At 37.9% G+C, this 25,345-nt stretch overlaps 1 protein-coding gene across 1 annotated transcript in view; it reads right to left on the bottom strand.

The window, feature by feature from the left end:
* The window catches only part of LOC129254356 (pre-mRNA-processing-splicing factor 8), a 44,669-nt gene extending 19,883 nt beyond the window's left edge, over window positions 1–24,786 (bottom strand). The window contains exons 1-21 of the mRNA XM_064115542.1: window positions 24,685–24,786; window positions 16,942–17,128; window positions 15,779–15,947; window positions 15,075–15,239; window positions 14,174–14,389; window positions 13,033–13,245; window positions 12,405–12,530; window positions 12,038–12,143; window positions 10,666–10,856; window positions 10,124–10,243; window positions 9,516–9,705; window positions 8,771–8,890; window positions 7,910–8,044; window positions 6,643–6,852; window positions 5,898–6,014; window positions 5,310–5,516; window positions 4,539–4,702; window positions 3,968–4,094; window positions 3,118–3,310; window positions 1,986–2,173; window positions 99–263 (exon numbers count right to left, since the gene is read on the bottom strand). Of these exons, the coding sequence (XP_063971612.1) occupies window positions 99–263; window positions 1,986–2,173; window positions 3,118–3,310; window positions 3,968–4,094; window positions 4,539–4,702; window positions 5,310–5,516; window positions 5,898–6,014; window positions 6,643–6,852; window positions 7,910–8,044; window positions 8,771–8,890; window positions 9,516–9,705; window positions 10,124–10,243; window positions 10,666–10,856; window positions 12,038–12,143; window positions 12,405–12,530; window positions 13,033–13,245; window positions 14,174–14,389; window positions 15,075–15,239; window positions 15,779–15,947; window positions 16,942–17,098 (3,279 nt within the window). The 5' untranslated portion in view covers window positions 17,099–17,128; window positions 24,685–24,786. The remainder of the gene's footprint in view (window positions 1–98; window positions 264–1,985; window positions 2,174–3,117; window positions 3,311–3,967; window positions 4,095–4,538; window positions 4,703–5,309; window positions 5,517–5,897; window positions 6,015–6,642; window positions 6,853–7,909; window positions 8,045–8,770; window positions 8,891–9,515; window positions 9,706–10,123; window positions 10,244–10,665; window positions 10,857–12,037; window positions 12,144–12,404; window positions 12,531–13,032; window positions 13,246–14,173; window positions 14,390–15,074; window positions 15,240–15,778; window positions 15,948–16,941; window positions 17,129–24,684) is intronic.
* Between the last annotated feature and the right edge of the window lie 559 nt (window positions 24,787–25,345).

Raw genomic sequence — 25,345 nt, 5'->3', positions numbered from 1 at the left:
CAAAGGCACATTGTCATAATAAATAAAACTAAAACGTATCATGCTGTGGTAAATGTTGGATCAGAGAGAGAAAGAGATGGGGGGGATAGAGTACAGACCTGGAATTGTAAGAAGTCATTGGGCATCTGCGGTGGTCCAGCCATCTCACTGGCTCTGTGTAGACCGAGTGCTAACAGGTCCAGGACCAGACCATAGAACTGTACAATGAAGGATGCAAACTGGAGCCCTCGGATGATACCATAGGAATTGGTGTGATTCATGTCCTGTAAAGTTAACCAAAATACAACATTCAACCCAATCAAAATTGCTACCCAATAAACTAATCTTTATCAATATTATCACAAAGTAGGATATCAAAACATTTGCAGGGTAATTTTCAGAGCTTGCACGTTATGAGTGTATGTTAGATTAACCCCTTAGTACATGTATGGGTCAAGTGATCTTTGGTATACATAGATCAGGATTCTTATTGGTGCTTATTTCTCCCTTTGTTTTTTCACTGTTACCCATGAGGCACAATGAGGTTCATTTGAAAGTCTGCCCTACAAGCTTCTTGTGCCAATAATGTAAATAAACTAAACAAACACTTGGTAAAGAAGTATGTCACTTTGATAACACCTACGCTGGTGATGCAATGTTACAGTTAACCTATCGTATACCAGGAAAGGAGTAACCAAGAAATGGTGATGAATACTTGGAATCAAGGCTTTTGACATGTGAGCAGCATGCATTTATTTAGAACTTTGCGAAAGAAAAGCCATTGATATCTAAAAGGTCAAATCCATTTTTAAACACTTGTTTGAGATCAACTCAACTGTAATTGTGTCTCAGTCTTTTTCCAGGATAACATGGGTAGGGGTGAGCCCTCATTATCCAACGATGCATTCACTGAGGTTATTATAGCATTGCATCGAACAGTACACAGCATCGGGTGAGCTGGGACTGTAGATACCTGCAAATGCACTACAGACTTATGACAGGATAAGCAGGCAAGTAAAAAGGCATTAATATATCCATTACATGATAACAGACTAAAGATTCTAATGGAAGTATATGCCAAAGTAAAATTACTTCATTATCAATATAAAACTGAAAATGAACTGCCGGAATTGGGTTATTTCAAGTTCAGTGTTGGCACTAGTATAGGTGTTGGCAACACAAATAAGATTGAAATCCATAGCTCCAACGCCAAGGCTGCATTTACAAAATGGTCCAATGATAGCTCAACACAAAGTGAGACTCATCCCAAGACCAATATTTTTTTATTTCGGTGCTGCGCTGATGTAAAAACCAACCCAACACCACTACCAGCACCAAAAGATCAACACCAAACTTGAAGTCATCCATTGCACTACAAGATATTTCAAAAGGGATGCTCCAGGCTGGAAATGATATGATTTGAACATATGAAGAAAATTCAGACAAACATAACACTGAAAATTTGATCAAAATCAGAAAGGAATAACAAAGTTATGGCAATTTAAAGATTTGCATCATTCCATTGAAACAGTCTTTGGCATGTCTTCATGAATATTCAATGAGAAAACTGATGTCATATCCCCACTTGTTCTTTTGTATTTTATTATATGAAATTATGTTTATTCAATTTTTTCCTCCTAAACTAAACTGATGAATTAACAACTGAAAAGTGCATTAGATAATCATTGCTGCAACTTATTTCATTGTAATGGAGACATACAATTCACATATGCATGAATAAATAAAAAAATTATGATTTCATGTAAAAGCATAAGAAAAAGGAAAGTGGGGATGTGACATCATTAGCCCACCTAATGAATATTCATGACGACGTGCATACAACTGTTTTCACAAAATATTGCTAAACTTTAAAATGAAAAAACTTAGTTATTAGTTATCAGATTTTAATGAAATTTTCAGCATTTTGCACTGTGAATTTTACTCTATTTATTTAGCTATAATTTTTTCAGCCAGGAGTACCCCTTTAACAGGAAAAGAATGGTTACCTTGTAGTTGATGACCACATTGTTCTTGGCTGTCATGTAATCAGCGATGTTGTGATCTACGATGAGACGCAGTAACCTGTTGAGTAGAGTCAGATCTATCTTCTCGTAGAGCTTCTCATAGCGGGATTCCATCATCACGTTACACTCTCCTTCTGACATGTCCCACACATCCTGTAGATTGTTGATGCCTATGACAAACATGGAATAATAATAATAATAATGTCATATTTTACCCAGGGTAGTCACTTCAATTCCGAAAAATGTTCTCCCAGCGGGCCCTGCTTAACATGATTATGTTGTTATTACCCCGGCTTTAGCACGGAATTATAAAACCAATGTGAGCAACATGAAATTATAAAAAACATGGGATTTTAGAATACAGATAAAAGCTCCAACAAGAAATACAAAAGCTAAGGTCTACAAAGACCAATTAAACTGCATCACACTGTAATATATGTAGAAAGCATTTTTAAGAAGTGAAAGATCAAACCGATTTTCAAATTTACTCTCCTGAAGAGAATGAATATGCCAAACTTCAGTGTTTGGTCTATCTAATGCTTTTTATTCAAATCTCTGATGGACTCAAGAGTTGATTAGCGGATATACAAGTATCGATATGCATATTACAACTTGACATGAATACTTTAAAAACCAACCGGGCATGGTGAAGTGTTGTGGACCAGTGGATTAGCCTTCTGACTTTGAAACAGAGGGTCATGGGTTCGAATCCCAGCCATGGCATAATTTCCTTCGGCAAGGAATTCATCCACGTTGTGCTGCACTCAACCCAGGTGAGATAAATGGGTACCTGGCAAGAATTCATTCCATGAAATGCCACCGCGCTGTAAAAGCCTGTGGGACTAAAGCCAGGGTAATAATATCCAAGTCCTTTTGAAGCGCATAGGGACGTTACGACATCTGATATGCGCTAAACAAGAACTGCTTATTATTATTATTATGGTGGATCAGTGGTTAGGTAGAGCATCCGCCTCATGAACGGGAGGTTGTGGGTTCGATCCTCGGCCGAGTCATTCCTAACACTTATAAAAATGGAACCTGCCTTTTTTGCTAGGAACTCGGGTTGAAAATCATAAGCTCACAATGTTAACCATCAGATTATTGTAGGTATTACCTTGACACCACTTGTAGACTAGGAGTGGAGGAGGTTCAGTATCAGCCGGCTTGATCCAAGGAGGGAAGAGACGTCTCTTATCAGCTTCATACCAAAGATACTGATCAAGGTAGGCATCGGTGATCTTCTCTAAGGGTTCTACATCGTAGACGGGGATCAGATGACTGTACAGATCCATGAATTCTATACCAACCTGTGATGTAGATAATGATCAAAGAAAAATATGATTTGTGAACAAGCACTTTACATTGTACCAAAGATAGATTCCATGAATTTAATACCAACCTGTGAAAAGAATGATGAAGATAATGAAAATAATATAAATCACCATGAACCTGCAAAATGGATCAAGAGAAGCAGAGCTGTCAACTTAAACAGTGAAAAATATTACTTTATATTCTTTTTATCCGACTTTCAAGCCTTAAATCCTATTTTTCTTTAAAATTTTGAAAAACATAACAATTATCATTTTACAAGTTTAAAAAAAGCTTATTTCTAGGGGGGAAATCCTATTTACAGTCACTTTCCCCCTTAAAATCATACTAAATAGGATAAAATCCTGCTAACTGGCAGCTCTGCAGAACACAGCTGCTAACATTTTAGCATTTTAATACGATAAAATATGCATCATAAGCACAGCCTGAAAACAACTAAGGCTCGTCAGACTTTCAGGATGCTGGAGTAATATGATTCTCCCATTTTTCCTACCAGTATGTTCTTGTTTGTATTATCCTACCCACTGGGAGCTATCTTACCCATAAGTCCATTTAAATGAAGCATACGCAAGTGTTCATTAATATTTGTGAGCAAATTTTGATTTATATAAATTCTAGAACAAAGGTTTGCTCACCTCCTTGAAAGCACGCTGAGTGAGCAGATGACGCTTGATTCTACTGAGGGCTTCATGAGGGTTGTCGTAGGCCTGTTCTATGAGACCGAGTTCCTCTCTCTGAGATTGGTTCAGACGACTTTTCACACTGCACAAGAAGAAAATCAAAATTATTTAGAATTAAACTAGATTCTTTACTATTTATAGTTAAGATTTATGCCATTACCAAATCTGTCGCCTGTTGCAGAAAAACACAATACTTGAATAGAGTTGCACTTGATTAATGGAACTGTGTTTGATTGAAATTTGTTCTGCAATGGGCCCCTGAAATGCATTACACATAACAAAAGACAGACCAATAACTGCTAAAAAACATGATTTCATGTACATTCTACCTATTTAAATCAACCTCATGTGTGGGTGAATTTGGAATGTTTGTGACATGATCTAATGGTAGGTAGGTATGTTACAGGGATTTCCATGGCTTTTATCGTCATGGTGTCGTCAAATTTTAATCTACATCCCATGACAAGTCAAGACGGATTGATTTCATCATGGTAATAAAAAAAGATTGATAGATTGAGCAACTGACCTGTATGCCTCCTTCAATCTCTCCAGAGCCAGGATGAGTAGCTTGGTGTCATGTTTGTAGGAGAGTGGAGGGAAGGGGATGGGTGAGAAGCGACGGCTCTCGAGCCAGTGGACAGTGGTGGTGTAAATGGCGACGGCCTCCTCGGCAGTGATGTATGGACCATCCTATGGGTTAGGAATGAAATAACGGTTTAAAGTTTCATTCACCTCTCCTCACACAATAAAGAGATAAAAATACATATCAACAAATAATTGAGTGTAATGACGTACATAAACTGAATTAAAGAAAGTGAGAAAAATTAATGGACAGAGGCCAAGTCATAACAGAAACAAAGTAAAAATAATAATTGTGGTCTTTTGGTTTAATATATTGAAGTTAAAAAAACCCTCCTAAACCGGAGAGAGAGAGAGAAAGAGCCTGGTATTGAATATAGGATTTAGAAACAAGTCTTTTTTTTTTTTTCGATTCCTTTAACAGATTAAGAGGGGATTCACTGAATGTGTTCCAAATCACTAGTCCTTGATAACTCATGCTGTTTATACCATATACCACACAATCTGAACCATTTTAATGGCTTATTTGTAAATACATCAAGTCATTCTAGTCAGTTGTTCATAATGAAAAGTTTAAAGCACATTATTTTTCTTTGCATCACATTTTCCAGGATTTACCTTTAGAATATATAACATGTATCCACAGCATGAGGGCTCACACAGCACAAATTCTTGTACACTTATCAAATCACTATCAAAAATGGAAAGAGGAATTTACCTTCAGATAGTTATGCTGCCTTTCCTGCTCTGCTTTGAGATAGAGCCTGGTGAGCCTTCCTAAGTTCTTCTTGCACACGGTCTTATCTACTGTAGCCCCACGTCGGATTCTCTCGCGGTTGTAGTGAGCCGTGTTTGTCCACCAGTCTGCCTTGGACTTCACAAACCTCAGGATCATGTTCTCAATGGGGGTGGGAAGGCCTGGTACCTATAAGGGCAAAGGTTATAATCATATATTAGTCCATCTTGTATACTACCATGTCAGATCCAGTAGTGAGCCATGTTATTTCTCTTGCCAGTCTCAACCCTATAAAGATTAATTTGTAAGCTAAGTTTCATGACTTTTCTTTCTTTTGAGGCTTGCACATTTTTCAGAACAAGTAAGGGACACCATGATATGTGTTTCAGAAGTTAAGCAAGATTATGTACTTGCAATAAATACTAAAAATTGCCCTATATTGTGTTTGAATATACAAATCCAATAGGCCTTGTACAGGGACTACACAGTTCCGATGGGCAATGGGTTAATTTCCCTGAGCAAGAAATTCATAGACTTATTTTTTTTTTCTTAGATAAAGGTTGAACTTACCTTCCAAGGGATATTAGCCTTCCAGCATCTCCATGCTTCACTCAGATGTTGCAGGATAGTCCTTGCTTTGTTCTGCTTTATACCTTCAGGCATCATATCAATGATGTCATGCATCACCTGTAATGAGATAACATCGTTTACTACATATGGGACTACACATTATCAAGTTGTAGGTAGGTTACAAGATCTTGTTATAATCAATTCATTTCTTTGTTTCCTGAACTTGCAACTTCTCCATATACATCACAAGTAGAGAAATCATTTAATCCATGATAGTTTGTTGCAACTTCATTGAGAGCAATGAAAGGACAAAATGTTGTCATTACATACAAATCAACATCCATACCACAGGGGAGAAAAAGCTTTATCAATATCATAGATATGCATTGAATCACAATTTAAAGTTTAGTTAATGTGGTGATATATTAAGCTACCAATGCCAGCAGATTTTACTTCAGATATTTCCTCAGCAGACGACAAATGACTGGCGAGCGAAACAAATAGATCCTGGTTTGCTTAAAGAAAGCAAGGTTGACCACTAACTACTTGAGAATGGCAACTGCCATGGATTTTCAACTGCCACGGTCAGAGTTGAAACCTACACTTTAACTCATACAATTTTCAAATACTTCAAAATCTAATCAGAATGTCACTGCCATTTACACACATGAACCTAAATTAACTTTACTGGATTTATCAGTTATCAAATGGGATAAAAATCTGACTGAGGGTATAACAAACTTACTGATGCGCGAAGCTCCAGATCGTAGTGACTCTCCACCCTCTGCTTGGTGACGGTCTTGGTGACGCCCTTGGAATGACGTCCTTCAAACTGCCTGGAGAGGAGGTTGCCTAACCAGCGCTCCAGCAGAGGGGTGACCCCGCGCATGAAGAATACCCAGACACGCCAGCCAGCCGCCCAGATACCGCATCCTGGCCCTTTACCTACTGGTCCCTAAAGGGAAGTGGAAAGAACATCAGTTAGATTGCATGGGACTACAATGAATTACCTACAGAGATTGATGACATCGGTTAGAATGCATCGGACTACAATGAAGAACCTACAGAGATTGAGGACATCAGTTAGAAAGCATGGGACTACAATGAAGAACCTACAGAGATTGATGACATCAGTTACAATGCATGGGACTACAATGAAGAACCTACAGAGATTAATAACATCAGTTAGAATGCATGGGAATACAATGAAGAACCTACAGAGATTAATAACATCAGTTAGAATGCATGGGAATACAATGAAGAACCTACAGAGATTGATGACATCAGTTAGAATGCATGGGACTACAATGAAGAACCTACAGAGATTGATGACATCAGTTAGAATGCGTGGGACTACAATGAAGAACCTACAGAGATTGATGACATCAGTTAGAATGCATGGGACTACAACGAAGAACCCACACAGATTAATGGCATCAGCTAGAATGCACGGGACTACAATGAAGAACCCACACAGATTAATGGCATCAGTTAGAATGCATGGGACTACAACGAAGAACCCACACAGATTAATGTCATCAGTTAGAATGCATGGGACTACAATGAAGAACCTACACAGATTAATGGCATCAGTTAAGTTTTATATATTTCAAGGCAGAATTCTTACCGAAACATCAAAATTTCAATTTACAATAGCATGATAGGCAATACATCATGAGCTAATATTGTACATTCCTTAAGTTTCAATGTCACAATATTTTTTATTATTTTCATATCAAGCAGCCCTAATTCAGTATGACTTAAATGATCAATTCAGTATCAGATGACATGCTTGAGACCTTTACACATTCAGGGCTCAATAACAAACATTTACAGTCAATTACAAATTTCAAACAAAGATTCTGATTAGATCATAAAGGGTATATCAAATAAACTGCACATACAAACATAAATTCAATTGGCCATTGCAAGTTAAAAATAATTGCTACTTTTATGTTATAGAACCCCGATCTGTTTTACTATGTAAAACTTACTGTATTAAATCTACTTACTGTATTGAATCTGTAGTAGATGACATGTTTGAGATCTTTACACATCCTGATCTGTCTCATCAGCTTATACTTGTAGCGGTACATCCCAGTAAGCTGACCAACATGAGCAAAGATGTACTGAATTCCATCCGCCAACTGCACAAGAGATACCAAATAAATCGGTCAATTGCTAATTTACGATGATTTTCCAGCACTAGTTTGAGAGAAGAACATGTATTTTATCATTTCTTAAATTACAAGTACATTCAAATTTTTGTTAAAAGCGATATTTTAGCTTTCGTAAATAAATGTGCAAGAATGGGTGAGCCAAGACCTAGGATGTCGAATCCATATATACTGGGTGTGTGAAATAAGTCAACATGAAGTTGTTGTTGTATTTATGTAGCAATATGTATTTTTTTTCAATTCCAAAAGAAGCACAATTTTTAACAAATCCAAGCAAAAGTGTGATGCTTCCTCCGTTTTCATGTTCAATGTTAGGCTCATTTCAATACACAAATTTCAAAAAGTGGTATTCCAGTTACAGGAAAGATGAAAAAATATGTTGTGAGCTTCCAAAAAAAAGAAAATGACTGCTTGTCAAATGTCCATATTACAATAAATGGCAGCTGAAACAATTGGGCCCTAAAGTTTGTGTGTAGCCTTATACTTTATTTCTGTGTGCAGTGCAAGTAACTATTGGCAGAATTGCATCAAGTTATTTACAATTAAAGCGATTTTAGTGATTTACAGCAAACACCAGTTCTTAGGTGCAGTTTACATCGTTTCCAAATTACTTCTTTCATAGTAAACGACAATGACAAGAACTAAAATTTATTTATTTATATTGTGTTTGGCAAACTTGTAAAAGCCGATACTTACCTGGAAAGCATCGACGTTGCCCAGTCTGTACTGCACGTGACTGTCTACAACGAGTTTAGTTAGACGTAAGATCTCACGACAGAGATGGAAAGCATTTCCAAAACGAGACTTCTTACGTTCCTATATATCATACAAAGATAAATAGACAGATGATTAGAGATCAAGAACAATGCCTTTTGATACTGCCTTTCCATAACTCAAGGTCCTTGTGATGAAGCATTACAACTTTTTAAAATAAATTTCCAGGAGCAATAAATTGTGTGATTCTATTCAACAAATTGCTTTCTCAGGCTGAAGGAATAAACAATGAAAATGAAATCAAGTATGGTGCTCATTATTCCAAGATAACGAACATAAGATGAACATCCATTTTCCAAAGCCCATATTTGACCAACCAGCTAAAAATCGACAGTAAATTTACAGGCAAGGTTTTTAGCTCAATAGCCAAAATAGATATTTCAGGCTTCAAAATCGATATCTAGATAGTAGTCAGCCGTGGTGGAGAAAAGTTAATAACTCAAATCCATTTTGTGTGAATTAGTGAGGTGTGATAGCTCAGTCTGTAAAGTGGGAATTCCAGTGACCAGGTTTGACACCCATTTGGTGCATTAGTGCCCCTGGGTAAGGCATTAATCATCATTACCAGGTCCCTCAGAGATGACCCCAAGCCTTCGGTCCTCTGGTTGCTTACTTAGAAGCATTACTATGGTTTGAGCGATCAGGTAAAAAAAAAAAAAAAACTGACCTTGGTTGTGAGTGTTTTGACAGGCTTCAGGTTGAAGTTGTAGTCAAGATGAAGGTAGTTGAGGTTCTTTCTATGGATGAGGAGATTGAGCATGTTGTACCCCTGACGACACACCTGAAGACCAACCTCTACCCAGTCAAGGCTCGTCGACTGGAAGAACTTGGTGGCTTTGAACGATCGGAACAGGTACCTAAAAAGGAATAGTATGATGATAATATCGATAACAATAATTGTAAAGCACCAAATTCTTATCATGAAAATGGTTGATGGACTGATGATAAACAAGAAGAAGAGGAAGGAGACAAGACACACATGAAGTAAGAGACAACAAAGATGATATCTAGCACAATGATAATACAGTTCCTTGTATCGCTAAATGATCGACATAATTTTAATGGGTTTTATTTCCATTATAAAGCACATTTTCGTAGCTAGTGGTAGTATTGATATAAAACACCGAGAAACATCTAAGGTCGTTTTTATATGTCCGTACATTGTAACTTAATGTAATACGGCCTTTGGGTTGCTATTTTTAGTATTTTGAAATCATTCACCATAAGTGAAACCATTCACTAATTAATAAAAACAAATAATCTCAACTATATTACCTCTTTTTCTGTGACTTTGGTGGTTTGTGCTTGAGAGCATTGAGGACATAGATCTTGAGGAGCTTCTGGTATGAGACACGCACCTTGACGGGCTGACCGCTGGGACAATGCTCACGATACCTGATGGAAAAGGCAATACAGATGTTTGTCATTAGTTCCAACTTTCTCCATGGTTAAATGCTTTATTGAGGGCTTGCAAACAGAATGCCTGGGTCCCCTAACACAAAGGTTAGCGATAAATCGTATGGTTGATTTCAATGATTAAATATACATTGTAGCCAATGCAATCGATTGTTAAAAAATATGTTCTACGATCACTGCTAAGTTTTGTGTGACGGTTTACTGAACTCAAAAGAGTTTTTTTTTTACTTTTTGAGATGCATGAAATGTTTAGTTTAAAAAGCAGTAGAAAGTTGGTTTCATTCTAGATAGAACAAAGGACGACAATTTTTTCAAAGAGGTGACGATCGAATGTTTCACTCTTCACCAGTCTATTGGAGAGCAACATTCTTAGTATGTGGTTCAAATGATTCAAATCTTACCATGTCTTGACAAGGGGGATGTCCATGGCTCTCCTGTGTCTGCCTGACCTCAGGTTGAAAGGTCGTGGGGCCCACAGTAAGGCAATGCCATTGGCTGTATTGTCTGTGTACAGGGGCCGCTCCTGTAGGAATGGCTGGACGTAGTCTGGCAGCTCAAACTCCTCGTCATCGTCTGGAAGAGGCTCTGCGTTCTGTACAGATGAAGAATTGTCGCAATGTCGTTAGGTGTTGACAATATTCAAATTTGGCTGACCAAATAGATGAAGTAGATGAGATAAAAAAGATAACTTTAATTTGTTTTTATATTGTTAAAAAATTGTAAGGTCTAGATTTTTAAAACAATTTTGTTATACAATGTTGAATCTTTCATGCAGTTTTATTACACTTCCTTAACTTTTGCTGCAGATACGATGCACACTTGAATCACAGCTAGCTATGCATGCAGCTCAGAAATTTTGGGTTGTTCATCAGCGGTTTATAATATCTTGTCTCATACAGATTTTATTTTATTATTTTGTTTGGCGTCACCTGTGCCTGGGAGGCGAAAAGCAAACTGAATCACTATGACCCGCAGGTCTCTCCTCCCGATATAACTGATTGGGGGGAATGCAGGTGGACCACTACACCGGGGTTTCCCCCTACTCTTATACGAATAGTGCAGTCGGTTCTTTACGTGCAAAGGTGGTGACTCTCCTCTACACGGGGCCTCCATTTAACGTCCTATCCGAGGGATGGAGTGTTTTCCATTGTAATATAGCCTGCATCTATGAAACATGGGAGAGACGTTTACACACAACGCACTGGCTTCAGTCATCCGCCCGGGGTGGACTCGAACCCACGATCTTTGGTTCGACGGGCAGACGCGTTACCGACTGAGCCAACACCGCTCTCAATAACTTCTGGATCATCTTCGGTCAACAGTATCAACCATGCAACCTCAGTGAGTTAAGATTTTCTTGTTACACAACCCATAAACTAGTTAGTTTCTCAACATATTTTAAACAGAAATAATATTTCATATATTTCTTTTAATTTTCAACTGCATGAGCGGTGTGCACTGGGCGGTTCTTGCACATGACCGATGCCCCACAATGCATCCCATCATTCTATCTATGTGCCATCAAACCGCTGGCTACTGGAACCAGGTGGTCCATGTACAGAGCATATGGGAATCACAAAATCCAGTCTTCAACGGGTTAGCAAAAAAAAAGCAGTCTATTCCTGGGATGGCAGTAGAAAACTCTCCGATACGTGCTCAGTCACACTGACAAACCAACTCCAGACTGAACAATCACATATCATCAGATGGTTTGGAGCTTGTTTCACTGGTGTGACTGAAGCACTGTTGGGCCAAACTTCCGTAAAACATTACCTTGACAGCATGTCTGTGGGAAATAGGGTTGATGAGAGGATCAAAGTAGAAGGCAGGTAGATCAGGATCTTCTGTCTTGATGAAGACAACTGTTGGTGTATGGTACCTGCATTCAAGACAATCAAAATAAAAACAAATTAAAAGCTAACTTATACTTGTCATTATGTGTGATTTTTTAGTTCAATAACATGAATGTCAATTTTCAGTTCCAATAGTATCATAACACATTTGGTATGGACTCATTCAATAAGTATCTGAAATATCCACAATCAAATTGCTTTTACATGACAACATTTTCATCATGAATCAGTAATTCACAATCATTATACTACAGTCCCATTCAAAGTTATGTGTGTACTCTACTCACCATGTCAGATGAACATAGTAGGGTAGATTGTTGTAGAGGTAAGGGAAGGCAATCTTGTATTCGGTCCTGATCTGCTGCCGGATGATGATCTTGTTGACATCATTGAACTCGTTCCAATCCTCATCCCTGTGAAAATTAAAAAAAAGGCATTTCTAAAATCTAAACACTGCCGTTCGTAGATCTGAAATACAGTAAACTTTTGAGCTCTTTGGTAGTATTCTGCTTTTATATGGCGCTAAACACATCGGAACGACGTCTCTAAGAACTTTGCAGATATATCATTACCATTTATTTACCTAGAGCAATGACCAATGGCTAAATGTACATTGCTGCTGCAGATATGATGCACGCTGAATCAGAGCTAGCTACGCATGCTGCTCAGCAAATTTTGTTCATTGCTTTGAAAGTTCTTCCCTCATTTTTAGAGGTTCCTGTTGGAAAAATATATTATTCTTCCTAACTCCCAAAGTATTGTACAACTAAAATAGCGAATATTCTTATCTGAGCAATGGAACAAGATTTCGTATTCAGTGAAAGAGGCACTCTTTTCAAATCAGCTACGTCTTGTTGAATACAGCATCTTTCTTCCTTCACATGCGAAATTTCATACCATCATAAGTAGACTTACTGAAGGTTTGCATCCCTGACCAGAGGTTCAAACTTGGGTCCACCAGGGATGGCCATATTGAGAGCCTTGGAAGTGAAGAAGGACTTGAGATCAAACAGATAGAAGTAATTGTCATCTACCAGATCAGTGAGGAGTTGGTTGGCGAGACGGTAGAGGGTCGACATGACAGGCAAGGTCAGATTCCATGACTTGTAGCTGGTGCCGTTGACCATCCTGTTTAGCCAGAAAACAGCGAGTGGGTGACATTAATATCTCAGCAGGTTACGAGGAATGATTCAAATGTTTGATATCTGATGAGCAGTTTGGGTCTTTTCAGAAACAGTTTCAACAACATTCTATGCAGTTCTAGAATTTCTAAGTGAATTCCTACTTCACAGTGGATATTTTGTGTAGCAGTCATGGAAAAAATTGAAATTTGTATTGAGGGAGAGTGAAAATACTCTCATTTATTTCTTTCAATAATATATACATGTAAAAACATACAAATATCATACATTATTTTGAACATAAATATACAAATATAATCATGAAACATTAAGATGAGATTTTAAAAAAATAATGAAAGAAAAACGTATTCCAAAAAGCCTCAAAGGCTTGAAAAAAGGGAAACCAAGAATAAAACATAAGAATGATTATAGAAAATGATTCACAAATAGAACAGAGTACCGGAATGCATCGCCACACAGTAACATTAAAATTAATTATCATACACAGAGCTGGATACAAGTATAAAGAAAGATAAAACGTTAAGAGTTTGATTGCGATGATCGGCGGGCACGTCATCAGTACTTTTTTTCAAAACAAAACACTGACGACATGCCAGCCAGTCACTAAGGGAACCATTAAAAAAAAAAACAAGAAAATGAAGCTGCGTTTGATAACGTGAATTCATGCAAGCAACCGGTCTGAGAGGGTTTAAGAAAATTGAAATGAATCCCTGACAAATAATTTCCTAGGTCACTGAATCATAAATGAATGTGACTTCTATTTGTCATAAAAAAGATAAACATTTATTGTCCTTTTAATAGAAATTAATTTCACAAAAGTTATATATTTCTTCTCTATTCTAGAATTGCTCTGATTTACTGTGAATATAAATGCATGTATACATTAGGCAACTGAACTTAAGAGGCAGACTTACTTGGAGTCAATAAGGGGCTTGTGATCATAGAACCACTCATAGACCGGAGAGTCTTCTTCTGGGTCCAGGTCCATTTGGATGGGTTCCAGGGGTTCCACATCAAGAACGTTGTCAGCATAGTCCAAGGGAGGTTCTTCATCGTCGAATGGCGGGAAACGCATCCTCTTGAAGTGACGTCGATCACGCTTCTCCCTCCTCATCATGATCCACATGGAACTGTCAGGGTCAAAGGTCAAAGGCTAACAGTCATACAAATGAACCAATGTTGTGCATACCTCACAGACACCAAAATCTTGACACAGAAAACAGAGTTGAATTTCTATTTTTAAAGAATGATCAGATTTTCACATTAACCTAACCCTACCTTGGCCATGTCTAGGCAAGAAAGATTTCAGGAACAAAAATGTAAATAAAATCTGACAAGAAACCAAAATGCAAAATAAATCACATAAACAAACTTGTTACACACACACTAAAAAACCACATGAATTAATATTTTGTACAATTCCCTAAACGTGGAGAAGGTTTATGGTTCACCATGTGTAATGTGAAGAAGGGAAGGAAATACAGGCTGAAAGATTGAAAATTCCCTAAACGTTTTTCATACTTCTCAACAGATAAGCACACATTGGTGATGAACTACCCCACTCTACATGTATTTAGAAGTGAATGTTGTTCCACATGTTCAACATGTAATTGCTTTCAGTTTAATACAGGAGGTAAATAATTTGTGCATCATTTTCATCAAATAATCTTTATTCATCACATCACATAACATAACCAAACACAGTAGCAAATTAACAATCAAAATAAACAAAGTAATAAGGAACCTTGTGCCTATAACTCTTACAATATCCACACCGATGTACAAGTATATTATTTGTATATTGGACAATCTTACCCCCATTGTGCTATGTAGCATGGCTCAATCACCCTGGGGACTTCGTTGACGAATGAGATAGCCCCAGTGATATGGTAAAGGACGGAAACATCTCGGATCTGCTCCCACGGCATGGGCATGTTCTCCATCAGTTTCAGTACAGCATGGGGCATGTATTTCAGGGCTCTGCAACAGGAAGAATTGGGATGAAACCCAGGAGCGGTGAAAAATTGTACATGGATATTCCTTGGGTGATTTTAACTTCGGCGTAGACCTCTACAAAAAATATGGTGAACTTAAAAAAGGATAAAATAAATATCATCCAAATATGATTTAATTGCACATTGTAAAATAGTTTTATACTATTGATTGCAGTTAACCTATTCTCAGGGCGAGTAGTAGAGGATGAATAGTCACATTTCATCAATAATTTTATTGAAATTTTCAATAAAATTATTGATGAATAATGAATTGATAAATTACATGTAGAAGAAGAGAGGGAAAATATGAAGAGGGATCAAATGGAGAGAGAAAGAAATAATCTAGCAGAGCTAAGATAATATGTCTGCAAGTTAAATATTATAAAAGAGGGGAGAGAGAAATGACAATGAGAGAAAGCAAAAGAGTCTTTTAATAATTAGGTGTTTTCAGTAGAAAATCATAATTCAAAAACTTTTAAATATATGTATATATATTTTTTTGGGGGGAGATAATTGAGTACTTACCCGAGATAGACTCTTTTGTCATGACGGAACTTTCTGTTGGTCATGTCACCATGATCACGAATGATTTTCCTCACATGTTCCGGTGGCATGTCCTCCTTCTGAGCATCCACGAAACCAAACTTGCGCTTCTCAGCATAACGTTTAGATTGGAGCTGCTGCCACTTGCGAGCTGGAAAATACAAATAAGGGATTTATTGTAACCTTGCTTCAAAATAAATTGAATCACATCTGTTCAAACCTGGGAACCTTACTCCTTACCAATCAGATTTAAGGAAAGATTCTTGAAGGGGAATCCGTGACTGGTAATAATTTGAAAGAAATCAATCAAGAAATACAACATGAATATAAATTGAATTGTGACAAGAAGGGACACCTCTCCAATTTGTCATGAACTACATGTTGGCCTCAGGTTACATTACATTGGCATACGCTGGCAAAAACGTCCAGGAGTGACAGAACCTTAAGTCTACCCCAACAAAAAGTTGATTCAAATAAAAAGAGAAAAATCTAACAAGCATAACACCAAAAATTTCATCAAAATCAGATGTAAAATAAGAAAGTTATGACTTTTTTAAGTTTCGCTTAATTTCACAAAAAGAGTTACATGTATATGCACATCCTGGTCCATATGCAAGTGAGGAGACTGATGACATCATCCACTCACTATTTATTTTGTATTTTTTTATTGGAAATATGGATTATTCTAATTTTCTCCTCATTGTCAAGTGAAACAATGATTAATTCCTTCCTGAACATATGAAATTAGCAATGTTTAATACTATATGGTTCAGTCAAGTTGGTCCTCATTGTCAAATCTGTAAAAAATGAAATATTGTATAATTCAAACAATAAAAAACAAAAGAAATAGTGAGTGGGGGTCATCATCGACTGTCTCACTTGCATGTCACTGAGTTGTGCATATCACTGTTTTAACTTTAAAATGTTATAACTTTCTTATTTTACATCCGATTTTGATGAAATTTTTAGCGTTATGCTAGTTTTATTTTTCTCTATTTATTCAAATCAACATTTTTCTGGGGTGGACTTGACCTTTAAGGAAGGCTCCACAAATAATTAAGCTTACAAGGCTCTCTGAATAACCAAAAGCTGGTCAGGAAGTCAGTCCAACAAAATAAGTCACTGCAATCAAAAAAGCAACATACCCTTTTCTTGGAGCTTCTCCTCTGACATGTAACTGGGTACCTGTTGTTGCACCTGTTTGACCGGCTGCTGCGGCGGTTGTTGTTGCATGACCTGTTGGGGCTGGGCGTAGGCCATGGGGTGCATCCCCAGTATGAATCCTGGGGGTGCTCCTGCCATGGTTTCTCACAAAGCAGCGACTATCAGGCTCTGTTTGAAGGACATGAATGAATGGCATAGTTACATGTAAGTGGGCAATTTGTAATTGGTCATTTAGTTCCGCGGAGAGGACTCAAATTTTTACACTAAGATTTCTGTTCCAAGGCATAGCATTTTTATCTTATTGAGAAAAAGAACAAAGAAAGCCACTCCAAAGCATAGCATTTTCTTCTTATCGAGAAATAAAGAAAAAAGACAACCTTCCAAAGCTTCACATATTTTTCGTTACTACATTTTCAGTTCCGTAGCCCGTTCCATTATGGCCCAAATATGTCATGGGAGACTATCTTCCATATATATTTTGGAGTCTCCCGTTTTATCAATGCCGGCATGGCCCTGCCAAGCCCTTGCCACCAAGGCCAAGACAGCCCTTGTGCTTCTCTACTAAGTTCAATGTTCAAGCTCAATGTCTTTATTTCCATATCAGTAAAAAATCAAATTCATATTTACAACACATAACATTATAAATGCATTTCTAGTCATTAAATATTTACATACATAAAGAGAGCAGAAAAAAAAATGCATTTCATAATTCATGTACAATAATATAGTAGATGAGGAAAAAAGGGGGGAAATAAAAAGTGAAGCTTGTGGGTTAAATGTTCCCCCAGGAACAAAAATTTAGTAGACTGTGTACACAAAGAAGATGATAAAAAAAAGCGTTTAAACAGAGTAACAAAGCAAAAACAAAAACAAACACATCCACACCACACAGTCAATCAAGTGGACCAGCCACAAAGAGTGAGACGCATCAAATACCGGTAAAGCACAATGTACATAGGGGAAGGCGGGGTAAGTTGAGCATAGGGGCAAGTTGAGCCACCGCCCCCAGGCCAATAATGAATGAGTCAGACATTATGGTGGTGTCATGTATTGATGACCCATTACATAACCATTAACCCCACCACATTGTTTTCAACTTTGAAACAAAAAGTATATTTTTAGAGGGAAAAATACAAATTTCAGCCAAAAAAGTAAAAAAGGGTGTGAAATAGATAAGTGTTTTTTACACACACACTTCTTTACATGTATATAATAAAGCATAAGAACAACATTGTCAGTCCAGGTATGGATCTTCATTCTTGTCACAGTCTTTTACATGATGGATACATAAGAAATGTGTGGATGCAAAATTATCGCATTAAGTTCGGACTGGGGTAAGTTGAGCCAGCAAACATGGGGCAAGTTGAGCCATGGTAATTCTTATGGTAATGTAAATAAAAACACAATCAAACCTTAAAAAGCCATCGATATGCAGGCAGAAAAGAGCAAATTCACATGACAGTTCTTTTACTTTTAGAGAATGTTGGTATTTTTAGAGAATTAGCAAGTGAAAAGACTTTAAATAAAAAATTGACATGCTGGTTCTTCCCGCATACATTTTGTACATAGTTTTTGTGGCTCAACTTACCCTCGAAGGTGGCACAACTTACCCCATAGATGGGGCAAGTTGTGCCACTTGACATCGTTTTTTTCAAAGGTCACAACGACTTTCAGTGTGGGGGTAGAAAGTTGTATATAGGTGAAAAAGATTTCCCAAGAATCATATTTAAAGGCAAGGTACTTATTTCTACAATATTATTAGTCATATCAATTCTATCATGCAAAATGCAAAAAGTGTTACAACTTACCCCGCCTTCCCTAGCCTCTTGTCGAGGCCCTGGCAGCTGCTTCCCGAGCGAAGCGAGGGCTTTCCTAATTCGCGAAGCGAATTAGGCCTGGCGCGAGCCAGGGCCTCTTGACATCTGAACTAAATTATATATTCATGAGGAACGTCTTCCTAATGAATATACATGAGTCATGATATTACCGGTCACCGAGTAAACCAATGAAATGTCAGAGCTGTTTCGTCTTGGGTTCGGAATACTATATAGTAGTACACTATTCTGCAGGGGATTCATTTAATTGCGGGACACTAAAGGGGATATAACCAGCAAAATGCTACAAGTAGTGGTACTACTACTACTACTACTATTACTACTGGCCGTAACAGACCCATCACCGCCCCGAAACTTCCCGGGAGATACTGCTCAGCCGCTGGTCAGACTCGAGTCAACTCCCAGCAACTCCACTCCAGCTTCCCTCACTGCACTGCACAGCGGAGATCGATAATCGACGCCCCGGATCGACCGGTGGAATCGCATGAAATATTACTTTTTTTTTCCATATCCTGTGGGTAGATTTACAAAGACATCTCGTCCTTTCAGTGCAGAGTTAATTTCATCGACTTGCAAATCCTTAAATCGGTCAATATTCAGCATTTTAGAGGCATATTCAGTGCTCTTTGATATTTCGTCGTCACTCTTCGCCAAGAATCCAAGGGTCGCCATTCAAGATGAGCTCATGAATATTTAATATGACGTCATAGCAGCTCGCGCTCTCATTGGATGATTTTCACCGACCAGTTTTTGGTCGGTGAATTGGTAAAAACAATAAAAAACAAAAGAAAGTCGGTGAAATTCGGTACAGATGTCCAGAGGCCCTGTCTCGCGGCGCTCTGCTTCGCTCTCTCCCGTGCTTTGCCACGTTCGCTCGGAAAGCAGCCGACAGGGTCTCGACAAGAGGCTACGCCTTCCCCTACATATTATCCAATTATTAGAGAGAGAGAAAAAAATATATATATATTTAGTGACTATAAGTAGATAGCAAGTTAGCAAGCTTGATTTACATTTTTGTTTAAAAGAGTTTAAATAGCTGCACGATGTAACATTCACATTCAGAGTATTCCATATCCGAGGACCTTGATGACGGATTAATCTCAGTGAGCGATCATTTTCTACTTTTGAATAGTGTAATTTTGAACTTTGTCGGGTATTGTAATAATGAATATGCTTATTTTGTTGAAAAAATGAAGAGATATTGCTAGGTAATATTGTTTTTTTAGTTTGAACATTAGAATATCAGTTTGGTAAGTATGAATATAAAAAATATTCAACGTTTTAAGTCTAAAGAATATTGGTCAATATGACTTCTACTGACAAGCCAATTGAATTCTTTGCAAACTCTTAATAGTTCAATAGAATTTGGCCTGAAAATAAACAAATTCTTGATTGATTTATGGTAGGGGGTCCTAAAGCTAGATGTATGCACCACTCATCCCGCATGCAGTTTTTCATGGCAAATGCGCACTCCATGTGTGGAGCTGTGACTGCAGAGTGACGAACGATTCCTATTCAAACTTTTTCTACAGAGGCTGCAGTAAATCTCTAAATGCCGAGAAAACCCACAACTGTTTGGAATTTTGGAGTTATATTTGCTTTAATTTAATTTTATCCTATAATAATGTGAACATATTTTAGAAATTTAGGCACAGGAATTACTACTTTTTTGCATGAAAAATCGAGTGCGTAGCTTTAGGACCCCTTCTACATCGGGCAGCGAAATCATGAGGCGTTCGGAAAACACAGCAGGATTTTCGTATTACGTGAGTTTTGCGATATTTTCTTCTTAATGATCTTTAACTTTAGAATGTTTGCCACAATGTTTAGTGAAAGATAATTTGTTCAAATATTAAAATTGGCATAATTTTTTTTGTTGAAACAAAGTGCGTAGCTTTAGGTCCCCCTATCATACAATCAAATTTTGAGTTTTGCGATATTTTCTTCTTAATGATCTTTTAACTTTAGAATGTTTGCCACAATGTTTAGTGAAAGATATAATTTGTTCAAATATTAAAATTGGCATAATTTTTATCGTTTGAAACAAAGTGCGTAGTTTTAGGTCCCCCTATCATACAATCAAATTTCGGCATCAACAAGTTAACTGTTGTTAAGCCTAACTTATTGTGAAATTAGTAACCACCGGCACCGTTAACTTCGTACAGCACAGCAGCGCTTCAACAGCAGTGATTGGACTGGTGACTTAAATGCCCCAATTTCAGATTCATGAAGCCGCAGACAAGTCAAAGCATCCCCCCTTGACCAAAAGCTTCGGTCTCAGTTTTATTGGTTGTTCCGCTGAACTCCGTTGGCTCCAGCTCCACTCACCAATTACAGAGACCAAAGTTCTAACTCGATCTGTACAGGGACTCAATGGCCATATGTATATGTATAATAAGTTCGGATAAACCAGCGAGTGGAGTTGCGTGACAGCTGAAGTCACTGTTTTTTCCCCATTAACAGCTTTTTAAAGTTCATTTTTTCCCGTTTTGGTGCATTTCAGGCCAAAACGGAATATAATCTGTATTTTGGCCTAGTTCTTTTATATATTTTTATGTAATAAAGACAAAACTCGATGTGCCCCTTCGGGGAGATTTATTTTTGCATTGTTTACCCCAGGGCGCGACAAAACCGCTTGCCCGGGGCAAGTGAAAATGACGTGCGGGCAAGCAAATGTTTCTCAAAGTCAATTACCCGATCGGGCAAGTGGTTGTTTTGAAAATGAAAACGATATTACAGTAAATTTTAATAATTTTTCGATAAATGACAATTATCTCTCATACAAAATGTCATACCAGTAAAAAAACAATGGAAACATGTCAAATCAGCGCCAATTTACCGACAATTTATCGCCAACGGTCCCGTTCGATGGGGGCTGCCATCTTACTTTCTAAACTATACTGTGCGCATGCGCTACTAATCGACGAAGGAGCTAGCTGGGGAAACCCCTCTCTCGCCCTCTTAGCGCATGCTCTAATACACTGGCGCTACAGTACATGTACATACGTACACGAGCGATCGCGAGCCAGCCGACTCTCGAGCTAGATCGCGCTGAATGCATGCAAGCTTCGGACTGACTCGGCCAGGACTCGGCTTCAACTTCAAACCAAATAAACAATGAGTTGTCAGACTAAAATAGGCGACTTTTGTCGTCGCGATCGGCGACCAGAACTTGAACAAGAGTCAAGAAAAAGAAATGCCGAGGCCAGCGCCAGTATATCAAGTTCAACCAGGACGCTGTTTATACTTTATTTGTTCTATTTGCACGTTTGTCTTGATGTATATTACATGTATGTTATTTGATGATATGGATCTCTGCATATGCAGCTGTGTCTGGATTAAAGTCTTGAATTGAATTAAGAGCAAAAGAATTTTTGAAAAAAAATCGGGCAAGCAGTTTTTTCTATTGGTCAAGCAAATTTTTTTATCACTTGCCCGACAGGGCAAGAGATGAAAAAAATTCTTTGAAGAGGCCTGGTTTACCCCCTAAATGCGGCTGCCCGATCGCGAGCCGTCTGGGTAGAATGGGGGGGTCGGGTGTCCAGACAGTTTATATTCTTGAGGCCTTCTTTTTTGTCTTTGGATTGCACTAAAAATATGAATTCGATAGTTGTAAACATCTTCTATTTTGTTCTCTATGATGGTGGGCCCCAAGTCTGCGCACCTAACAATTTGAGTTAAGATTTAACATGAATTTCTTCTTATTTCACAAAATCTTTCAGTTAATAATGTTCCTTATATTATTATTAAGAGTAAGTGTACCAAATTTCTCGTTAAAAAATGAAAGAAAATATAGGATTTTCTTGAAAAAACCTCGGGCAGTCATTTTCAGATTAAAAAAAAAGATACTCCATGTCTGCGCACTCATTCACTTTGCACAATTCGGGGATTTTGATGAGAAAGGCTGCATTTTGAGGCCATCACATGAAATGCCCTAAATTCCTTATTTTTCCACCATTTTCAGTCGGATTTTTTTATGAATACCTGTCTATGTATTGCATTGCATGTTTAAACTTCGTGCTCGTTGCGTATCTTCTTTTACTAGAATCGCGCAGATACGCAGACAAGGGGGACTGCGCAGACTTGGGGGAACTTGCCATATAAAATATTAATATTTCCTAACATTTTGTAATAAAAATTGATGAAACTTCACTTGTAAATTTTTCCAAATGACGTTCTAAATTGATCGTCCGGACACACAACTGGGTATACTACTACTACGACGTCTACGAGAAAGTACTCACACAACATGCGAGGTTAGTATATTAACCTCGCACAACGCATGTCATTTCATAATGAATTTTGACGTTTTCATTCATCACACGAATGTGAGAATATGAAACACGCCTAAATCTTCACAATATACTAAATTTACTTATTTAGTAATCTTAATCATATAGCCTAGGGCCTAAGGCTAATGTAATCTAATTTTAAAAATCAGCACGAACTTATCTATAAAAATGGATTTTAAACGCTTACCTCCAAATCTCAGCCAGTTACTCCGTCCGATCCTTAATACTGCGGTGGAAATTACGCAAACAACAATTGAAATGCGAATTTTTCCTATCGAACAGTCTAGATTCAAGTCGAGAACCAGCGAATCGGCCCCATGCCTGCTTCGACATCAAGAAAAATCATTGATATAAAGTACCAGAAAGACAGAGAGGAATTGAAATTGGCTTCATATCGTTTGGTAAGTTTCATATCCAAAGACCAAAGTTTATTTAATTTGAAATCTGTAATGTATTGCTAATTTAAAAATAATAAAGGTGTTGCAAGTGGGATGGGGGATCGGGTGTCCGGACACTTTATATTTTTGAAGCCTTCTTTTTTGTCATTGGATTACACTACAAATACGAAATCAATAGTTGTAATCATCTTCTATTTTGTTCTCTATAATATTTCCTGACATTTTGTACTAAAAATTGATTGATTTCCTTGTAAATTTTTCCAAATGACCAGTAGAGGCGCTGGTCCAAAAACTGGGATTGTCCCAGAAAACAAGGATATCCTCATAAACCAAGACAAATCATGTCTTGATAAATTGAGACTGTCCTTGTTTATGGGGACGTTTTTTTTTCACTTCTCCCTACGGGACAAAGACAGCAATTACGGAAATTGAGAGTGCTAAAAATAGATTCAGTGACCTCAATTCCCCCCAGTTCGCCGTCTAATTTTCATGACTTACCGTCTTCCAATAATCTTGTTATGAAACCTGATATGTTTACATTGACTAGCACACTTGATTGGTGTCGGCACTTGACAGGTGAATGAACTTTCCTAGATTTCTAGTGTGAAGAAATCCTTATAAACTGAGACAGTCCCTGTATTCTGGGACGATCCCAATTTTCTGACCGGCGCCTCTACTGATGACTTTCTAAAATTGATCGTCCGGACACACAACAACTGGGTATGCCGTGCCAGTGGTTATCCTGTGGCTGTGCACGGCGGCGGTAATCAGTACTGGAGTACTGTACTACTGGTAATGTACCCGTAGGTGACGAGAAATAAGAAATGTTAAAAACTCCTCGAAACAGACGGCTGCCAGCTGTTTAACCCCCCCCCCCCCCAGCTTCCCCACGGCCCACAAGTGTCACAACAATGTCGCTCACTCAGTCACTGACACACTGGCGTGGCGGCATAACAATACATGACCGATTACAACATCCATATTCCACTCCATTCACTCACAATACAAATCGTCGAGCTTCGCTTGCTTTCTCACTGCACTCCCGAGCTCCCTGCTCCAGCTCTTGAGGCAACAAAATTACATCAAATGATATATGGCAAACTAGGCAAACGTGGTAAGATTCAGATCTAATTCTAAGAATAAATTGTGAATTTATATGGTCTCACTTTATTAAAATTTGGAGTCTAAATTCTACTCACTCTTTCGTAATCTCGAACAAGACGCAACGTAAGTGTTACCAAACGCAGAGGGCGCGCGACTTCTATGGCCACCGCGCTGAGTCGAGTGGGCATTCCGCAATTGGCCGCTCTCTCGGGGATCAAAACTATTTGTTTGCAAATGATGTCATATCGGATTTTTTTCTGCGGATACACCTTCAAAAACAAAAATTGTTCAGATTTGGATGGACCTATAGTGGGTCGAAAATAACGTAGGCCTAACCAAATTTTAAACTGTATTTGGCTAAGTTGCCAACTAATTTCTGTGTAACTTTAGTTTTATTTTTGATGCACTCAAGGAATTATTGGGGGCGAAGCGCTATGCTTGCCCCCCCCCCATATTTTCGTTGGTGGGGCGATCGCCTTCCCCCCTGTCCCCCCAAGATCGACGCCTCTGTTTGTTTGATTTACAACTGTATCACACCCTTTCCTAAAAAGAAAACAAAAACAAGTCATCACGATCGAACCATTAAAAAAATGAAATTTATGCGTTTATATTACAAAACATATGGGGCAGCTGCTCGTTTATGACGTCACAAAGCTAAAATTTAAAATTCTAATAACTTTCTTAATCTTTAATGGATTTTACTCAAACCTTCACCAATATTTTCCATTATTTTTTTCTGCTATTTTTACAACATCT

Source organism: Lytechinus pictus, chromosome 2 (genome assembly GCF_037042905.1).
Source record: "Lytechinus pictus isolate F3 Inbred chromosome 2, Lp3.0, whole genome shotgun sequence".
NCBI classification, from domain to species: Eukaryota; Metazoa; Echinodermata; class Echinoidea; order Temnopleuroida; family Toxopneustidae; genus Lytechinus; species Lytechinus pictus.
Note: the sequence above shows the minus strand (reverse complement) of the source record. Positions and strands in the feature narration are given on the sequence as shown.